The sequence below is a fragment of the Saccoglossus kowalevskii genome, chromosome 9 (assembly GCF_978046115.1).
Source record: "Saccoglossus kowalevskii chromosome 9, keSacKowa6.1, whole genome shotgun sequence".
NCBI classification, from domain to species: Eukaryota; Metazoa; Hemichordata; class Enteropneusta; family Harrimaniidae; genus Saccoglossus; species Saccoglossus kowalevskii.
The window spans coordinates 4,901,246-4,916,327 of record NC_140649.1 but is presented as its reverse complement, the minus strand read 5'-3'; the positions used below and the strand labels follow the sequence as shown (position 1 = coordinate 4,916,327).

General features: G+C 34.5%; 1 protein-coding gene across 1 annotated transcript; it reads right to left on the bottom strand.

Moving 5' to 3' along the window:
- Window positions 1-9,581: 9,581 nt before the first annotated feature.
- Window positions 9,582-10,523, bottom strand: LOC102805127 (galactosylceramide sulfotransferase-like). The gene has a single exon (XM_006818497.1). It carries the CDS (start codon window positions 10,521-10,523, stop codon window positions 9,582-9,584), a length of 942 nt encoding a protein of 313 aa, XP_006818560.1.
- Between the last annotated feature and the right edge of the window lie 4,559 nt (window positions 10,524-15,082).

Sequence of the window (15,082 nt, the reverse complement as noted above, 5' to 3'; positions counted from 1 at the left end):
TATCATTCAACATTTTGTGTGTTTACAAACACTGTTACTGTGCAACAGTTTGTTTATGAACACCATTATTGTGCACACGTTTCTGTGTTTACAAACACTTTCAATATGCAATGGCTTTTTGGTTTAAATATCGTTACTATGCAACTATTCAGGTGTTTACACAAACACCATTATTGCACAATAGTTCGTGTGTTTACAAACACAATTGTACAACAGTTCGTGTGTTTACAAACATTGCGCAACAGTTCATGTGTTTACAAACATCGTTATTGTGCAACAGCTCGTGTGTTTACAAACACTTATTGCGCAACAGTTTTTGTGTTTACAAACACCGTTGTTTTGCAACAGTTCGTGTTTATACCAACACTGTTAATATACAATGGTTTCTTGGTTTAAATAACATTATGCAACAATCTTTGTTTTCAAACAGCGTTAATATACCATCATGTTTTCTTAGTTTAAATATCGTTATCATGCGACATATTGTGTTTACAAACACTATTTGTTAACAGTTTATTTGTTTACAAACACCGTTATTGTGCAACAGTTCGTGTATTTACAAACACAATTATTGCGCATCAGTTCGTGTGTTTACAAACACTTAATCCGCAGTAGTTCCCGTGTTTACAAACACTGTTATTGCGCAACAGTTTGTGTTTACAGACAATGTTATTGTGCAGCTGTTTGTGTCTTTACAAACACTTTTAATATGCAATGTTTTCTTGGTATAAATATCGTTATCATGCGACAGTTCATGTGTTTACAAACACTGTTATTGCGCAACAGTTGGAGTGTTTACAAACACCATTACGCAACAGTTCGTGTGTTCACAAAGTCTTATCATGCAACAGTTTGTGTGTTTACAAACACTGTTACTGTGCAACAGTTTGTTTATGGACACCGTTATTGTGCAACAGCTCGTGTGTTTACAAACACAAGTATTGCACAGCAGTTCGTGTGTTTACAAACACTTAATCCGCAGTAGTTCTCGTGTTTACAATCACTGTTATTGCGCAACAGTTTGTGTTTACAAACAATGTTATTGTGCAGATGTTTGTGTGTTTACAAACACTTTTAATATGCAATGTTTTCTTGGTATAAATATCGTTATCATGCGACAGTTCATGTGTTTACAAACACTGTTATTGCGCAACAGTTGGAGTGTTTACAAACACCATTACGCAACAGTTCGTGCGTTCACAAACTCTTGTCATGAAACAGTTTGTGTGTTTACAAACACTGTTACTGTGCAACAGTTTGTTTATGAACACCATTATTGTGCAAATGTTTGTGTGTTTACAAACGCTTAACATGCAACATTCCGTGCGTTTACAAACACCGCTATTGTGCAACAGTTGATGTGTATACAAACACTTTCAATATGCAATGGTTTCTTGGTTTAATTATCGTTACTATGCAACTGTTTGTGTGTTTACAAACACCATTATTGCGCAACAGTTCGTGTGTTTACAAACACTTATCATGCAACAGTTTGTGTGTTCACAAACACTGTTACTGTGCAACAGTTTGTGTGTTTACAAACACTTTCAATATGCAATGGTTTCTTGGTTTAAATATCGTTACTATGCAACTGTTTGTGTGTTTACAAACACCATTATTGTGCAACAGTTTGTGTGTTTACAAACCTGATTATCATATGCAACAGTTAGTGTGTTTACAAACACAATTATCATATGGAACAGTTTGAGTGTTTACAAACACTGTTATTGTGCAACAGTTCGTGTTTTTACCAACACTGATAATATGCAATGGTTTCTTGGTTTAAATATTATTAGGCAACAACCTGTGTTTTCAAACAGCATTGATATACCATCATGTTTTCTTGGTTTAAATATCGTTATCATGCGACATATTGTGTTTACAAACACCGTTATTGTGCAACAGCTCGTGTGTTTACAAACACAATTATTGCGCAGCAGTTCGTGTTTTCAAACACTTAATGCACAGTAGTTCTCGTTTTTACAAACACTGTTATTGCGCAACAGTTTGTGTTTACAAACAATGTTATTGTGCAACTGTGTGTGTGTTTACAAACACTTTCAATGTGCAATGATTTCTTGTTATAAATATCGTTATCAAGCGACAGTTCATGTGTTTACAAACACCGTTATTGTGCAACAGTTGGTGTGTTTACAAACACCATTACTGTGCAATAGTTTGCGTGTTTACAAACACCATTACCCAACAGTTCGTGTGTTTACAAACACTTATCATTCCACATTTTGTGTGTTTACAAACACTGTTACTGTGCAACAGTTTGTTTATGAACACCATTATTGTGCACAAGTTTGTGTGTTTACAAACACTTTCAATATGCAATGTTTCTTGGTTTAAATATCGTTACTATGCAACTGTTCAGGTGTTTACAAACACCATTATTGCACAATAGTTCGTGTGTTTACAAACACCATTGTACAACAGTTCGTGAGTTTACAAACATTGCGCAACAGTTCATGTGTTTACAAACATCATTATTGTGCAACAGCTCGTGTGTTTACAAACACTTATTGCGCAACAGTTTTTGTGTTTACAAACACCGTTGTTTTGCAACAGTTCGTGTTTATACCAACACTGTTAATATACAATGGTTTCTTGGTTTAAATATCATTATGCAACAATCTGTGTTTTCAAACAGCGTTAATATACCATCATGTTTTCTTAGTTTAAATATCGTTATCATGCGACATATTGTGTTTACAAACACTATTTTTTAACAGTTTATTTGTTTACAAACACCGTTATTGTGCAACAGTTTACAAACACAATAATTGCGCAGCAGTTCGTGTGTTTACAAACACTTAATCCGCAGTAGTTCTCGTGTTTACAAACACTGTTATTGCGCAACAGTTTGTGTTTACAGACAATGTTATTGTGCAGCTGTTTGTGTCTTTACAAACACTTTTAATATGCAATGTTTTCTTGGTATAAATAGCGTTACCATGCGAGAGTTCATGTGTTTACAAACACTGTTATTGCGCAACAGTTGGAGTGTTTACAAACACCATTACGCAACAGTTCGTGTGTTCACAAAGTCTTATCATGCAACAGTTTGTGTGTTTACAAACACTGTTACTGTGCAACAGTTTGTTTATGAACACCATTATTGTGCAACAGTTTGTGTGTTTACAAACACCATTGCGCAACAGTTCGTGTGTTTACAAACACCATTGCGCAACAGTTCGTGTGTTTACAAACACTTTCAATATGCAATGGTTTCTTGGTTTAAATATCGTTACTATGCAGCTGTTCAGATGTTTACAAACACCATTATTGTGAAATAGTTCGTGTGTTTACAAACATCATTGTACAACAGTTCGTGTGTTTACAAACATCATTGCGCAACAGTTCATGTGTTTACACACACCGTTATTGTGTTACAGATCGTGTTTTTACAAACACCGTTGTTTTGCAACAGTTCGTGTGTATACCAACACTGTTTATATGCAATGGTTTCTTGGTTTAAATATTAATATGCAACAATCTGTGTTTTCAAACAGCATTAATATACTATCATGTTTCTTGGTTTAAATATCGTTATCATGCGACATATTGTGTTTACAAACACTATTTTGCAACAGATTATATGTTTACAAACACCGTTATTGCGCAACAGTTCGTGTGTTACAAACCCCATTGTTGTGCAACAGTTTGTGTGTTTACAAACCCCATTGTTGTGCAACAGTTTGTGTGTTTACAAACACCATTGTTGTGCAACAGTTTGTGTGTTTACAAACACCATTGTTGTGCAACAGTTTGTGTGTTTACAAACCTGATTATCATATGCAACAGTTAGTGTGTTTACAAACACAATTATCATATGGAACAGTTTGCGTGTTTACAAACACTGTTATTGCGCAGCAGTTCGTGTATTTACAAACACCGTTATATAATATGCAATGGTTTTTGAGTTAAATATTATTATGCTACAATCTGTTTTTTTAAACAGTGTTAATATACAATGGTTTCTTGGTTTGAATATCGTTATCTTTTGACAGATCATGCATTTACAAACTGCGTTATCATGCGAAAGATTGTGTTTACAAACACTATTATTATGCAACAGTTTTGTGTTTTCAAACAACGTTATTGTGCAACAGTTCGTGTTTTTACCAACACAGTTAATATGCAATGGTTTCTTGGTTTAAATATTATTAGGCAACAATCTGTGTTTTCAAACAGCATTGATATACCATCATGTTTTCTTGGTTTAAATATCGTTATCATGCGACATATTGTGTTTACAAACACCGTTATTGTGCAACAGCTCGTGTGTTTACAAACACAATTATTGCGCAGCAGTTCGTGTTTACAAACACTTAATGCGCAGTAGTTCTCGTTTTTACAAACACTGTTATTGCGCAACAGTTTGTGTTTACAAACACTGTTATTGCGCAACAGTTTGTGTTTACAAACGCCGTTATTGTGCAACAGTTGGTGTGTTTACAAACACCATTACTGTGCAATAGTTTGCGTGTTTACAAAGACCATTACGCAACATTTCGTGTGTTTACAAACACTTATCATTCAACATTTTGTGTGTTTACAAACACTGTTCCTGTGCAACAGTTTGTTTATGAACACCATTATTGTGCACAAGTTTGTGTGTTTACAAACACTTTCAATATGCAATGGCTTTTTGGTTTAAATATCGTTACTATGCAACTATTCAGGTGTTTACAAACACCATTATTGCACAATAGTTCGTGTGTTTACAAACACCATTGTACAACAGTTCGTGTGTTTACAAACATTGCGCAACACTTCATGTGTTTACAAACATCGTTATTGTGTAACAGTTCGTGCGTTTACAAACACTTATTGCGCAACAGTTTTTGTGTTTACAAACACCGTTGTTTTGCAACAGTTCGTGGTTATACCAACACTGTTAATATACAATGGTTTCTTGGTTTAAATATCATTATGCAACAATCTGTGTTTTCAAACAGCGTTAATATACCATCATGTTTTCTTAGTTTAAATATCGTTATCATGCGGCATATTGTGTTTACAAACACTATTTTTTAACAGTTTATTTGTTTACAAACACCGTTATTGTGCAACAGCTCGTGTGTTTACAAACACAAGTATTGCGCAGCAGTTCGTGTGTTTACAAACACTTAATCCGCAGTAGTACTCGTGTTTACAAACACTGTTATTGCGCAACAGTTTGTGTTTACAAACAATGTTATTGTGCAGCTGTTTGTGTGTTTACAAACACTTTTAATATGCAATGTTTTCTTGGTATAAATATCGTTATCATGCGACAGTTCATGTGTTTACAAACACTGTTATTGCGCAACAGTTGGAGTGTATACACACACCATTACGCAACAGTTCGTGTGTTCACAAACTCTTGTCATGAAACAGTTTGTGTGTTTACAAACACTGTTACTGTGCAACAGTTTGTTTATGAACACCATTATTGTGCAAATGTTTGTGTGTTTACAAACGCTTAACATGCAACATTCCGTGCGTTTACAAACACCGTTATTGTGCAACAGTTGATGTGTATACAAACACTTTCAATATGCAATGGTTTCTTGGTTTAATTATCGTTACTATGCAACTGTTTGTGTTTTTACAAACACCATTATTGCGCAACAGTTCGTGTGTTTACAAACACTTATCATGCAACAGTTTGTGTGTTTACAAACATTTTCAATATGCAATGGTTTCTTGGTTTAAATATTATGCAACAATCTGTGTTTCCAAACAGCATTAATATACCATCATGTTTTCTTGGTTTAAATATCGTTATCATGCGACATATTGTATTTACAAACACTATTATCATATGCAACAGTTTGCGTGTATACAAACACTGTTATTGCGCAGCAGTTCGTGCATCTACAAACAATCTGCTACAATCTGTGTTTTTAAGCAGTGCTAATATACAATGGTTTCTTCGTTTAAATATCGTTGTCATGCAACATATTGTGTTCACAAACATTATGCAATGGTTTCTTGGTTTAAATATTATTATGCAGCAATCTGTGTTTTTAAACAGAGTTAATATACAATGGTTTCTTGATTTGAATAATTTTATCGTTATCTTTCGACAGATTGTGTTTACAAACACTATTATCATGCAACAGTTCATGTGTTTACAAACACCGTTATTGCGCAACAGTTCGTGTTTTTACCAACACTGTTAATATGCAATGGTTTCTTGGTTTAAATATTATTATGCAACAATCTGTGTTTTCAAACAGCGTTAACATACCATCATGTTTTCTTGGTTTAAATATCGTTATCATGCGACATATTGTGTTTACAAACACTATTATGAAACAGTTGATGTGTTTACAAACATACGCATGCCTCGATTCCCTATATTTCAAAATCGTTTTTTGAGTATGTTCCAACATTGACAAAATTCACTCCGAGTGCCCACGAACCTGCATCTATACCTTAAGCTACATACTGCAAAAGAATCCATTTTAATACGGATTGGACAACCTGACAATATCAATCAAATCCACGTTCACTAATTATAACGCTCATTGCTTTTTTGGGCCATATGTTATAATTATATTAACAAGCTTTTCCTAAATTTCCAAGACAGCCTGAATTGGTCGACCAGAAGAACTCAGATGCGACACATCTTATTCTACGGTTTTGTTGGTTTTCATAATTGTCAGTATTTACATCGCCATCCCGCATATGTTCAATAGTATGGAAAAACGAATTCTTTCAGAAGGTTTCTTGCATTCACATATTTTCGACACTATGTAAAATAGTAAAGTGGACACTGTAGTTCAACTGGTCATGATTATGTAAACCTGTTAACATTAATGATGCTAGAATAAAGAATAACCATGACGACTAATGAACACAATGATACTACCATTATTAGTCGTGAATTATCCAACCTCTCTAACATTTGTCAAATTTTAAAGCAGCCATGCCAACTTTGCCATAATTTGTACAACCTTATACATTGTTTTGTAACAATATCTGGACAGTTCATTCATATAATAAATCGCGTAGCGTCTTTTCGTCACTTTTTTCGAACTTTCAACTACGTGATTCGATAATACAACAACGTCGGTCAAATTGCCATGCAACATGCGACCACATTTCTCATTACTTTTAACAATTGTGTCCGATGTTATGTAACAGGTAGTGGTCAGTTAGTTTGACATTCTGTAAATGTAATGAAGTTGATTGATTCAGTAATCGACCTATGACCTCGAAATTCCCTGAGCGATGTGTTGAACCATAACTGATTTTTTTATAATCACCGCTTAAGAAAGTTTTTTTTTGTCAAGCGAAATGTCAACTTAAAATCAACTTTCACAGTTTCGCGTTGTTTTAACAGATTATGGTCATCTCGTATGGTAATCCGCTGATGCAGTCAACTGTTTTATCCCCATTTCTAATTTATATTAGTGTAGTTCGACTTAACAGTAACATAGTTTAAATTTCCGATAGCTTTTCACAACTTTGCACGCTGCGATGAACCGACTATGACCAATGTTGCCAACTACAAAAGAAAATTATTTATTGCGAATCTCAGAACATTCTATGAACATTATTACGACATTCAACAAACATTATCGATATTTCAGTTACATCTTGAATTGTATGTCATTTTCATGTTTGTGAGGAAATTCGTAGACAAAATAGTTGCCAGGTTTTTTTTTATTAAATCGGTGCCCCGTACATGTAATGCCCATGTCGAAATCAGTTTACCTATTTAGATGGGTCGACCACTAATAATTCTGCTTGTGTGAAAGAATATTTATAAACACGTTATTTCAAGTGTCTGTTACATTAACATTGGGTCAATGACATAACATTCCCACCGGTTATGTTATAACGTACTATATACTGTCTCACAACAGACTTGAAATAGCTCGTAGTGCGCACTTATAATGATTATATTTAATATATGCACATGTTTTGACTCAATTTGAATGATGCACCATCCGTCAATACGTTTATGTGCATAACAGTTTGTATATTTTGAAATTTGCGTAACTATTTGTGAATTTATTTATCGGATTATAATATTGTATTTGTTTCTTTATTCTACTACCAAGGAAGCATGTGTTTGCAGTTGTCACAATACAGATTAGATCAGTTACATGCAAAATTTGCACACAAAGATAACGGGAAATTAAGCAAAAAAGGATATAGACAAATAATAGATCAATAACTTTGAAACGCTGATTCCAATATCAATTCATTCAAAATTTTTTCAGATGGTATACAATAACTATTTTAGATAGCAAAACAAACTCAACTGGAAAATAATAGTATGAATTGTTTTGCGCATGTAAACGCTTTAACATGTGCTACATGTATTGCTATTGTCTAATAAAAATGTAAAACTGGTGATAATAAAACGAACCTGTGCACACCAAATGTAGATCGATCTTTCAACAGCAGTTCAATTCATTGAATTCCTGCAAATTGCGTGGATTTTATTACCAAATAAATCAAATTTGTCACTAACTAAGCCTTGGTTGGGGTTGAAATCACTTTACTTGGCCAAGAATAATGGGACTTTAAAAATATCAAATAACTATTTATAATTAAATATTGTTAATTGTGCTCGCTGATTCTGGGTTATAAATTAATACCAATGTTGCTTGTTCATAGAGTAACGTAACCAACATGCTGTTATAGTGACTGTCATTAATTATGATCTGTATTCGAGTCACGTGAGATTAGTGTTTTGCATTATAATACAGCTCTGGCAATCATATACACTATGGGTTTGCAATCATTGTTGTTGTTACACAGAAAATGTGGTCATAAAACTGTCCACATTGTCGAATGGGAATATTATAATTTATGTATATTAGGCGCAATAATGAAGTACATCGACGTTCTTATACCCCAGTCAAGTTCAAAACAAGAAATATTTGTTTATGGACAAAAATATGGAAATAGATTTAGTTTGGATGAAACACCATTACAAATATTCGGCTCTGTGACATATGTCATGCCATACTAATATTTTAATGCATGTGTATTGCTCATTGATGCTCACAATATATCCAAGCATTTATAGAAATTCTTAATTATTGTGCTAAACATATATTCATTAATTTATGTGGTGGTACGGATTTTTCAATTTGTATTGTAGTATGTTAAAAGATTGGGATCACGTACAGAGGCTCTACCATGGTATAGATGTATTGTGAGTAGATTTCGTGTAAATTATATATGTTTATATATCTCTGGTACAACTGTAACTGCAGTGTTAGTGCTCTGTGACTATTATCTTCACAGCTGCGTGTTTTCTTTGAACGTAACGTGATTGATGTTTTAATTAATAGGTATATATCTATGAGATACTTGTCCATAGTGAAATGCATAGTATATATGCATTCACATCAATAGAGTTGATAATTGAAGACGGTAACCATACATTCCTAGTAGTGACAAATTTTCCACCACTCTATTTAAAATATGATACATTTTGAATGAGATAAAGGTCACAATTATGCAATGCAAATAAGGCAATGATAAGTAAATGATGTGTTAAAATGGCAATACACTGACAAATGTCAACAAAGTATTACGTGTTAGATTATTCCTATGAGATGTTAAGTCATTTTTTTACATTTTTGTTCAAGTTCTGTAAGTGTTGTTTTCCTTCTATATTGTTCGTTTTGTTTGGCAAACTTGCGTAATTGTGGCGTATCCATCATAAGTTTCCAACAAAAAGTTCCAACATGATGGATCTTATTACGTGAACATTCAAATGAAACCTTTGCATTTTTCGAACGGAATCTTTTCAGATCAGAATTGAAATCTCCATCATAATTGTTCACTTTATCCCACAATGAACGATTAAAATGCTCAAATAAAAGCGTATCTGCTAAACTCCATTTTCTGATGTTAATTTTCATAGATGTAGTGATTGTGTTTCTCTTTCTACTTTTCTTACTTATGTGGTAAATGATATCCTCGTCCTTCCAGCACATTATTTGTTTTAGTATCACCAATGACTCGTCAAAATGGTCCAAAATTATCACAAAGTCCATCTCCTTGTCTATTCGTCTGATTGCATGTTGTATAATTGTAACATTATCCTGGTCTTCATCTTCAAACTCTGGATTTAAGAACCACATTTGTCCATTTCGATGCTGGTGATGTACGTCTGTGAAGTCATGGTAACTATCAAGATGTTCAATGTATTGACGAAATGGATCGGTATAATTGAGTAAGGGCTTGGCAAACTTGAAATAGTAAAATGATGATGGTAATTGACTGAATGGTGATCTGAGAATAGTTAAATACCTTGCATCTGGTATGATATTGTTCATCCACGTCCTGTTATAGCGCAAATGCAATGCCATAAAGTCAAAGCCAGTAAAATTAGAGCAATAGAGATATTTGATATTATATGAAGCTGCATACAGATCATTATATAAACCATATCTCATTAAAATGTTTGCAGTTGTACTTCCACCTGTTTTCATGGTCTTAATGAAAATGAACCGTGACTGTGATCTACACTGCATTGCACTCATATCATCCGTCATTGTGTTCTTGTGGTCATTTGTAAGTTCAACCTGCAAGTCAAACAATATAAACAACATTAAATTCATGAGACGTTCGAAATTCTCTGTATTAATTGCAATAAAACAATTTTGAAATGTTCTCATCACATCATCACTCACTTCTGAAACGCATGTATGCATTTTTGTCTGTGACTGATATATCCATATGACTTCAGAGCAACAAAACAATGCTGATAGAAACACAGCCAATAAAAAGTAATGCTGTTGTGTCATTTTAGACACCACTTCCAGTGTGCTTAATACAATAGCAAATATGTGTTTGATATATATGTATCCGAGTACTTATACATATACATATATAATCAATGCAGCTTCGATTCAGACAGCTGTTACTGGTAGTTAAATGTTTTTTCAATGCAAATTTTCAGCATATAATCATTCATGACGTCGGTCGTCTGAAGGTTGGAAGGGTGACCATTCCCAACTGGAGTTAACACACACCTAAACAGGTGTTGGTCGTATTGATTTGAACAATTCACTGTGGTGGATGTATGCATTTCTCTTCTTGGCGATCGACTGCATGTGAAATCGTTTATCCGACTTGACTGCTTAGTATTACGTGTGAGTTTATTGTGTACGTTACAAATCTATATTATGCTACACCATAGATTAAAACTAATGTTCGGCAAAACACTAAAGCATATCTAAATATCACAGAAGTTTATGGCCAACTTCTGTAAATATATTCAAAGCATTGGCTACAAAAAGGTAATCTGATACTGTGCATCATTACCTGAATGGACATAAAGTCTGAAAGATGACACTGAACTTCATTGTCTGAATAATCTCTATCAGCGGAAGATGATTCTGAGATGCATCGTCTAAATGAATATTTAGTTTAAATGGGTTAGAGTTCTGAAGATGATTCTGAGATTCATCATCTAAATACGTATTCAGTTTTGGACATGGCAGGTGCATACACAATCGCCATAAATACTGGAAGAATGAAAATAAGCCTTGTACCAGTCATCGTTATAGGTGAACTCAACCATGAACATTATAGATTAATCCATCCAATTGCAGCATTGCAACAAAGATCGTATACTTTGTGAATTTGTAATAGAATAAAAATTATGCGTAGTTAAGAGACCACTCAATCCCAGTGTCTGTGAGTAATTTCAATTTTAATTCTCCGCCTCCATAAACTAACGTTTATTTTACCATGTCTCATTGATTACGATTGATAAACAAATAAATTTTGAATCAAAGCTTGAACTGTATCACGTGACGCGGTTGCTAGGCCAATTTAACAGTCTCGCGAGATCTCACACGATATAATAGTTCTAAACAATAAACACCCCTGCGATTGAATATCTTGAATCTTAATGATACAACACAATATGCAAACCTTTTTATAAATTTATATTTTACACGCAAACAGACGAGTAGAGGGGGTACACTATTTAACTATTTCCGAGTTTGGAAATGAATGCAAAACAAAAACTACGGCTAATAAACGTCGATGGGCAAAAATACAATACAAACTAATTGAAATCGGTGATAACCTCCTAATAACCTCATAGCCTACTTACACAATAGGCCAGCAGATGCTGAACATTATATTTCCAGGTGTGATATTCAGAAGAACCAGTCTTTCTGTTGCTAAAGCCACTGATTCGACAAACTACATTGTATTGTTTGTAAACAACAATATTTAGATGATTAACATTTTAGTTTATTCAAACTGTGATTGGCAAGCATTGTAAACATATTAGCTGTCATTTTTACTCAAAGATGTTCATGTGTCGTTGTCTGTTTTGATCAACTACATAGAGACATCAAACACCCCAACAAGTGGAATCGTTAGCGCACATGTTCAAGGCCCATTCAAGATCTGTTAGGTGTCACAGTTTGTCTTCAATACTGATTCATTACCCGAAGCACCCTGCCATAGTGCAACTGGCTTGAATCGGATTAGCGCGGCGACCTCCTTCCTCCTAACTGCTTGACATCTTTAGTGGCAAAACCTCTCTCCACTGTTGGTGAATAGACAATTTAAATTAAAACTGTAATCATCATTTTTGCCATTAAAATATGGCCAAATTGTGCAAATGTTGGGTCTTTTGCGTTGTTATCAAACCATTTGGAACAAGTCGTGAACATTACAGATATAAATCATATACGGGCATAAATAAACACTGCAGTCAATTGAATTAATATACAGTTATTTGAGGGTAAGACATGGGTTCGTGGCTCACATTGACCATTATTAGATTTAGGCAGATTCAGACATCATACCTGAACGGATCGAAACGATCGTGACTAATCAGAGTAGTCACCAATGATAATTACATTAAGTGTAAAAGTATAACATTTCCCGATAAGCACTGCGCGATTTAGCTACCATGTTTGCATTTTGATTTTGAAAACCGTAGCCGTATGTCAGCCAGAGGTCGGGCATGTTCGGTATGAGGTTCGTTGTAAAGTTACAGCTTTGATTTCGAAAAGAAAAAACAGTATGAGTTTATATATTTACCTTAACTTGGTCATACACGCACTCTGGTTTCTACTACCCCTCTCCTCTCCTCCCTACCATAGTCAAATAGTAACATGATTTTTCAGAGTGAACCCGTTCCAGACGTCGCGGGCGAGTTAAATTTGAATGGTTTTCTTTTTTTGAGCGGTGGGCCATGCCACTCCTCCATATACAGTAACCACTTAACTGGGCTTGTCACCCTCCGGTTTTACTAATCCCCGGGCACTAGTAGGAACCCATGTGCGTGCAAGGCACTCAATGGGTCTATAAATTATGTTTTATATTGAGCTAGGATGGGTTTTTCTTCGAAATTTGTTTCAGGGGGTGTTTTTTTAGAAATGCGATCTCTCGGAGTGTTATTTCCACCAAAGGTCGATGTTTCGCATACCCGTATATAATTAACACAATAATTATTAAAATCGTTCACTTGGAGAGATCCAAGGTCTGTACTGACTGGTTTGCATTTCCACGATTGGGTTTTAGTTTTCACTGAGGTCTGTATGAAAAAACTTTGTTACCTGCAGTCCAATAGCCGTTGAGTTTGAACACTAGTTTTTTTTATATATACAAAAGCATGGTTGCACTGTTATAAATATCGCGCAGCGCATATCGACAAACAATCATTAAACAATCATGGTCGTTTCGTCTGCTCTGGTGCTATCTGTAGTATTAATATTATTAAACAGGTCTGCAATTACTTTTAGGACTGTGAACAAATATTTGTTTTTAAATTATGTCAACAAATTTGAGTATGTGTGTTCTACCTCTAGAGGGACTGTGTAATTGTGATAAGCACCTTTCATTTGCGATACAACACTAATTAAAATTCAAATAAAACAGTCATGAATTTGCTCTTAACTTTAAACATGAACTTATTTATTTGAGCCTTTTAGCTCGCAGCGAGGAGCTTGTTGAACCTGGTATAGAAATAGAGTGAAATGCGACAGTAGTCAGCGGCACAAATACTGAGGAAACCAAAATATAATGACTGTACAAGCTGTAACCCAAGTGAAACAATTCTGAATAGATAATATAATCGATTACTGTGTTTTTCATTTAATATTTTAGTTATTCAAAGTAGCGATATTCATATTATTCATTGGTGTTATTTGATAAAATATTGAATTGCAAAGTATTTTTTGCACTCTCCATTTTAGGTGATTAACTTTTTTCAATTTAAAAATTGTGGATTAACTTTTTGTATGTATAAACCAAGGATTAGCTTATCTAATTTAAATATCAGTCAGTGCATTCAACACTGTATAGTATACAGCCAATCATATTCGCACATTTCGTGGTGGATATATTTGCATATAATACATTACAGCGACCAAAGACGTCATACACATGTATATGTCTTCTGCGCTTGCGCAGATGTTATGATAGATCGAAATGTTGGTGCTTTACCGTTGATGTTTGTTGGTGACCGAGAGATAAATCATCGTAAAACACGACTATATCGGTCTGTACGTTCGTAGACACCAACCAACATTGCAAGTTTTGATAACGCCGTATAGCGATGTTTAGTGATTCCTTTAATATAGCATTGCACCGACAGCTTAACCCGCCACGCACTGGATCGTGGGATTGCCATTATTAGAATATTCGAAAATAAAATATCAAGACCTTACAAAGTTATCATTTGACTTCTAATATTCTTGTGAGGGGATTTCATGAGAAGGCGTCCGTTGCTCTGCAGAATTCAACTATAGAATTGCTGTTCGGGACAGAATTGGGAGGTATTATATTGAATTTACACTTGCATGCACGTAGTACGCACAGTTACCTTTATTTTCTATATCAGATAATAGCTTATACCATAGTCACATTACTCTGGAATGAAAACAGGTTTGTTGTTCAAATGGCTAAGCGAACTAGTTAAAGGGGGTAGTCGTCGCGCCACGCATGCTGCGAGACACTAGTATATGGGTCTCACATAAACAAAGATGGCGACTTTGGCTGTTGCGCATTAATGTTTATCAACACAAATGTCGCACATGCGCAGCGCGACGACCACACCATTTAAGGTATCTTTCTAAGTAAT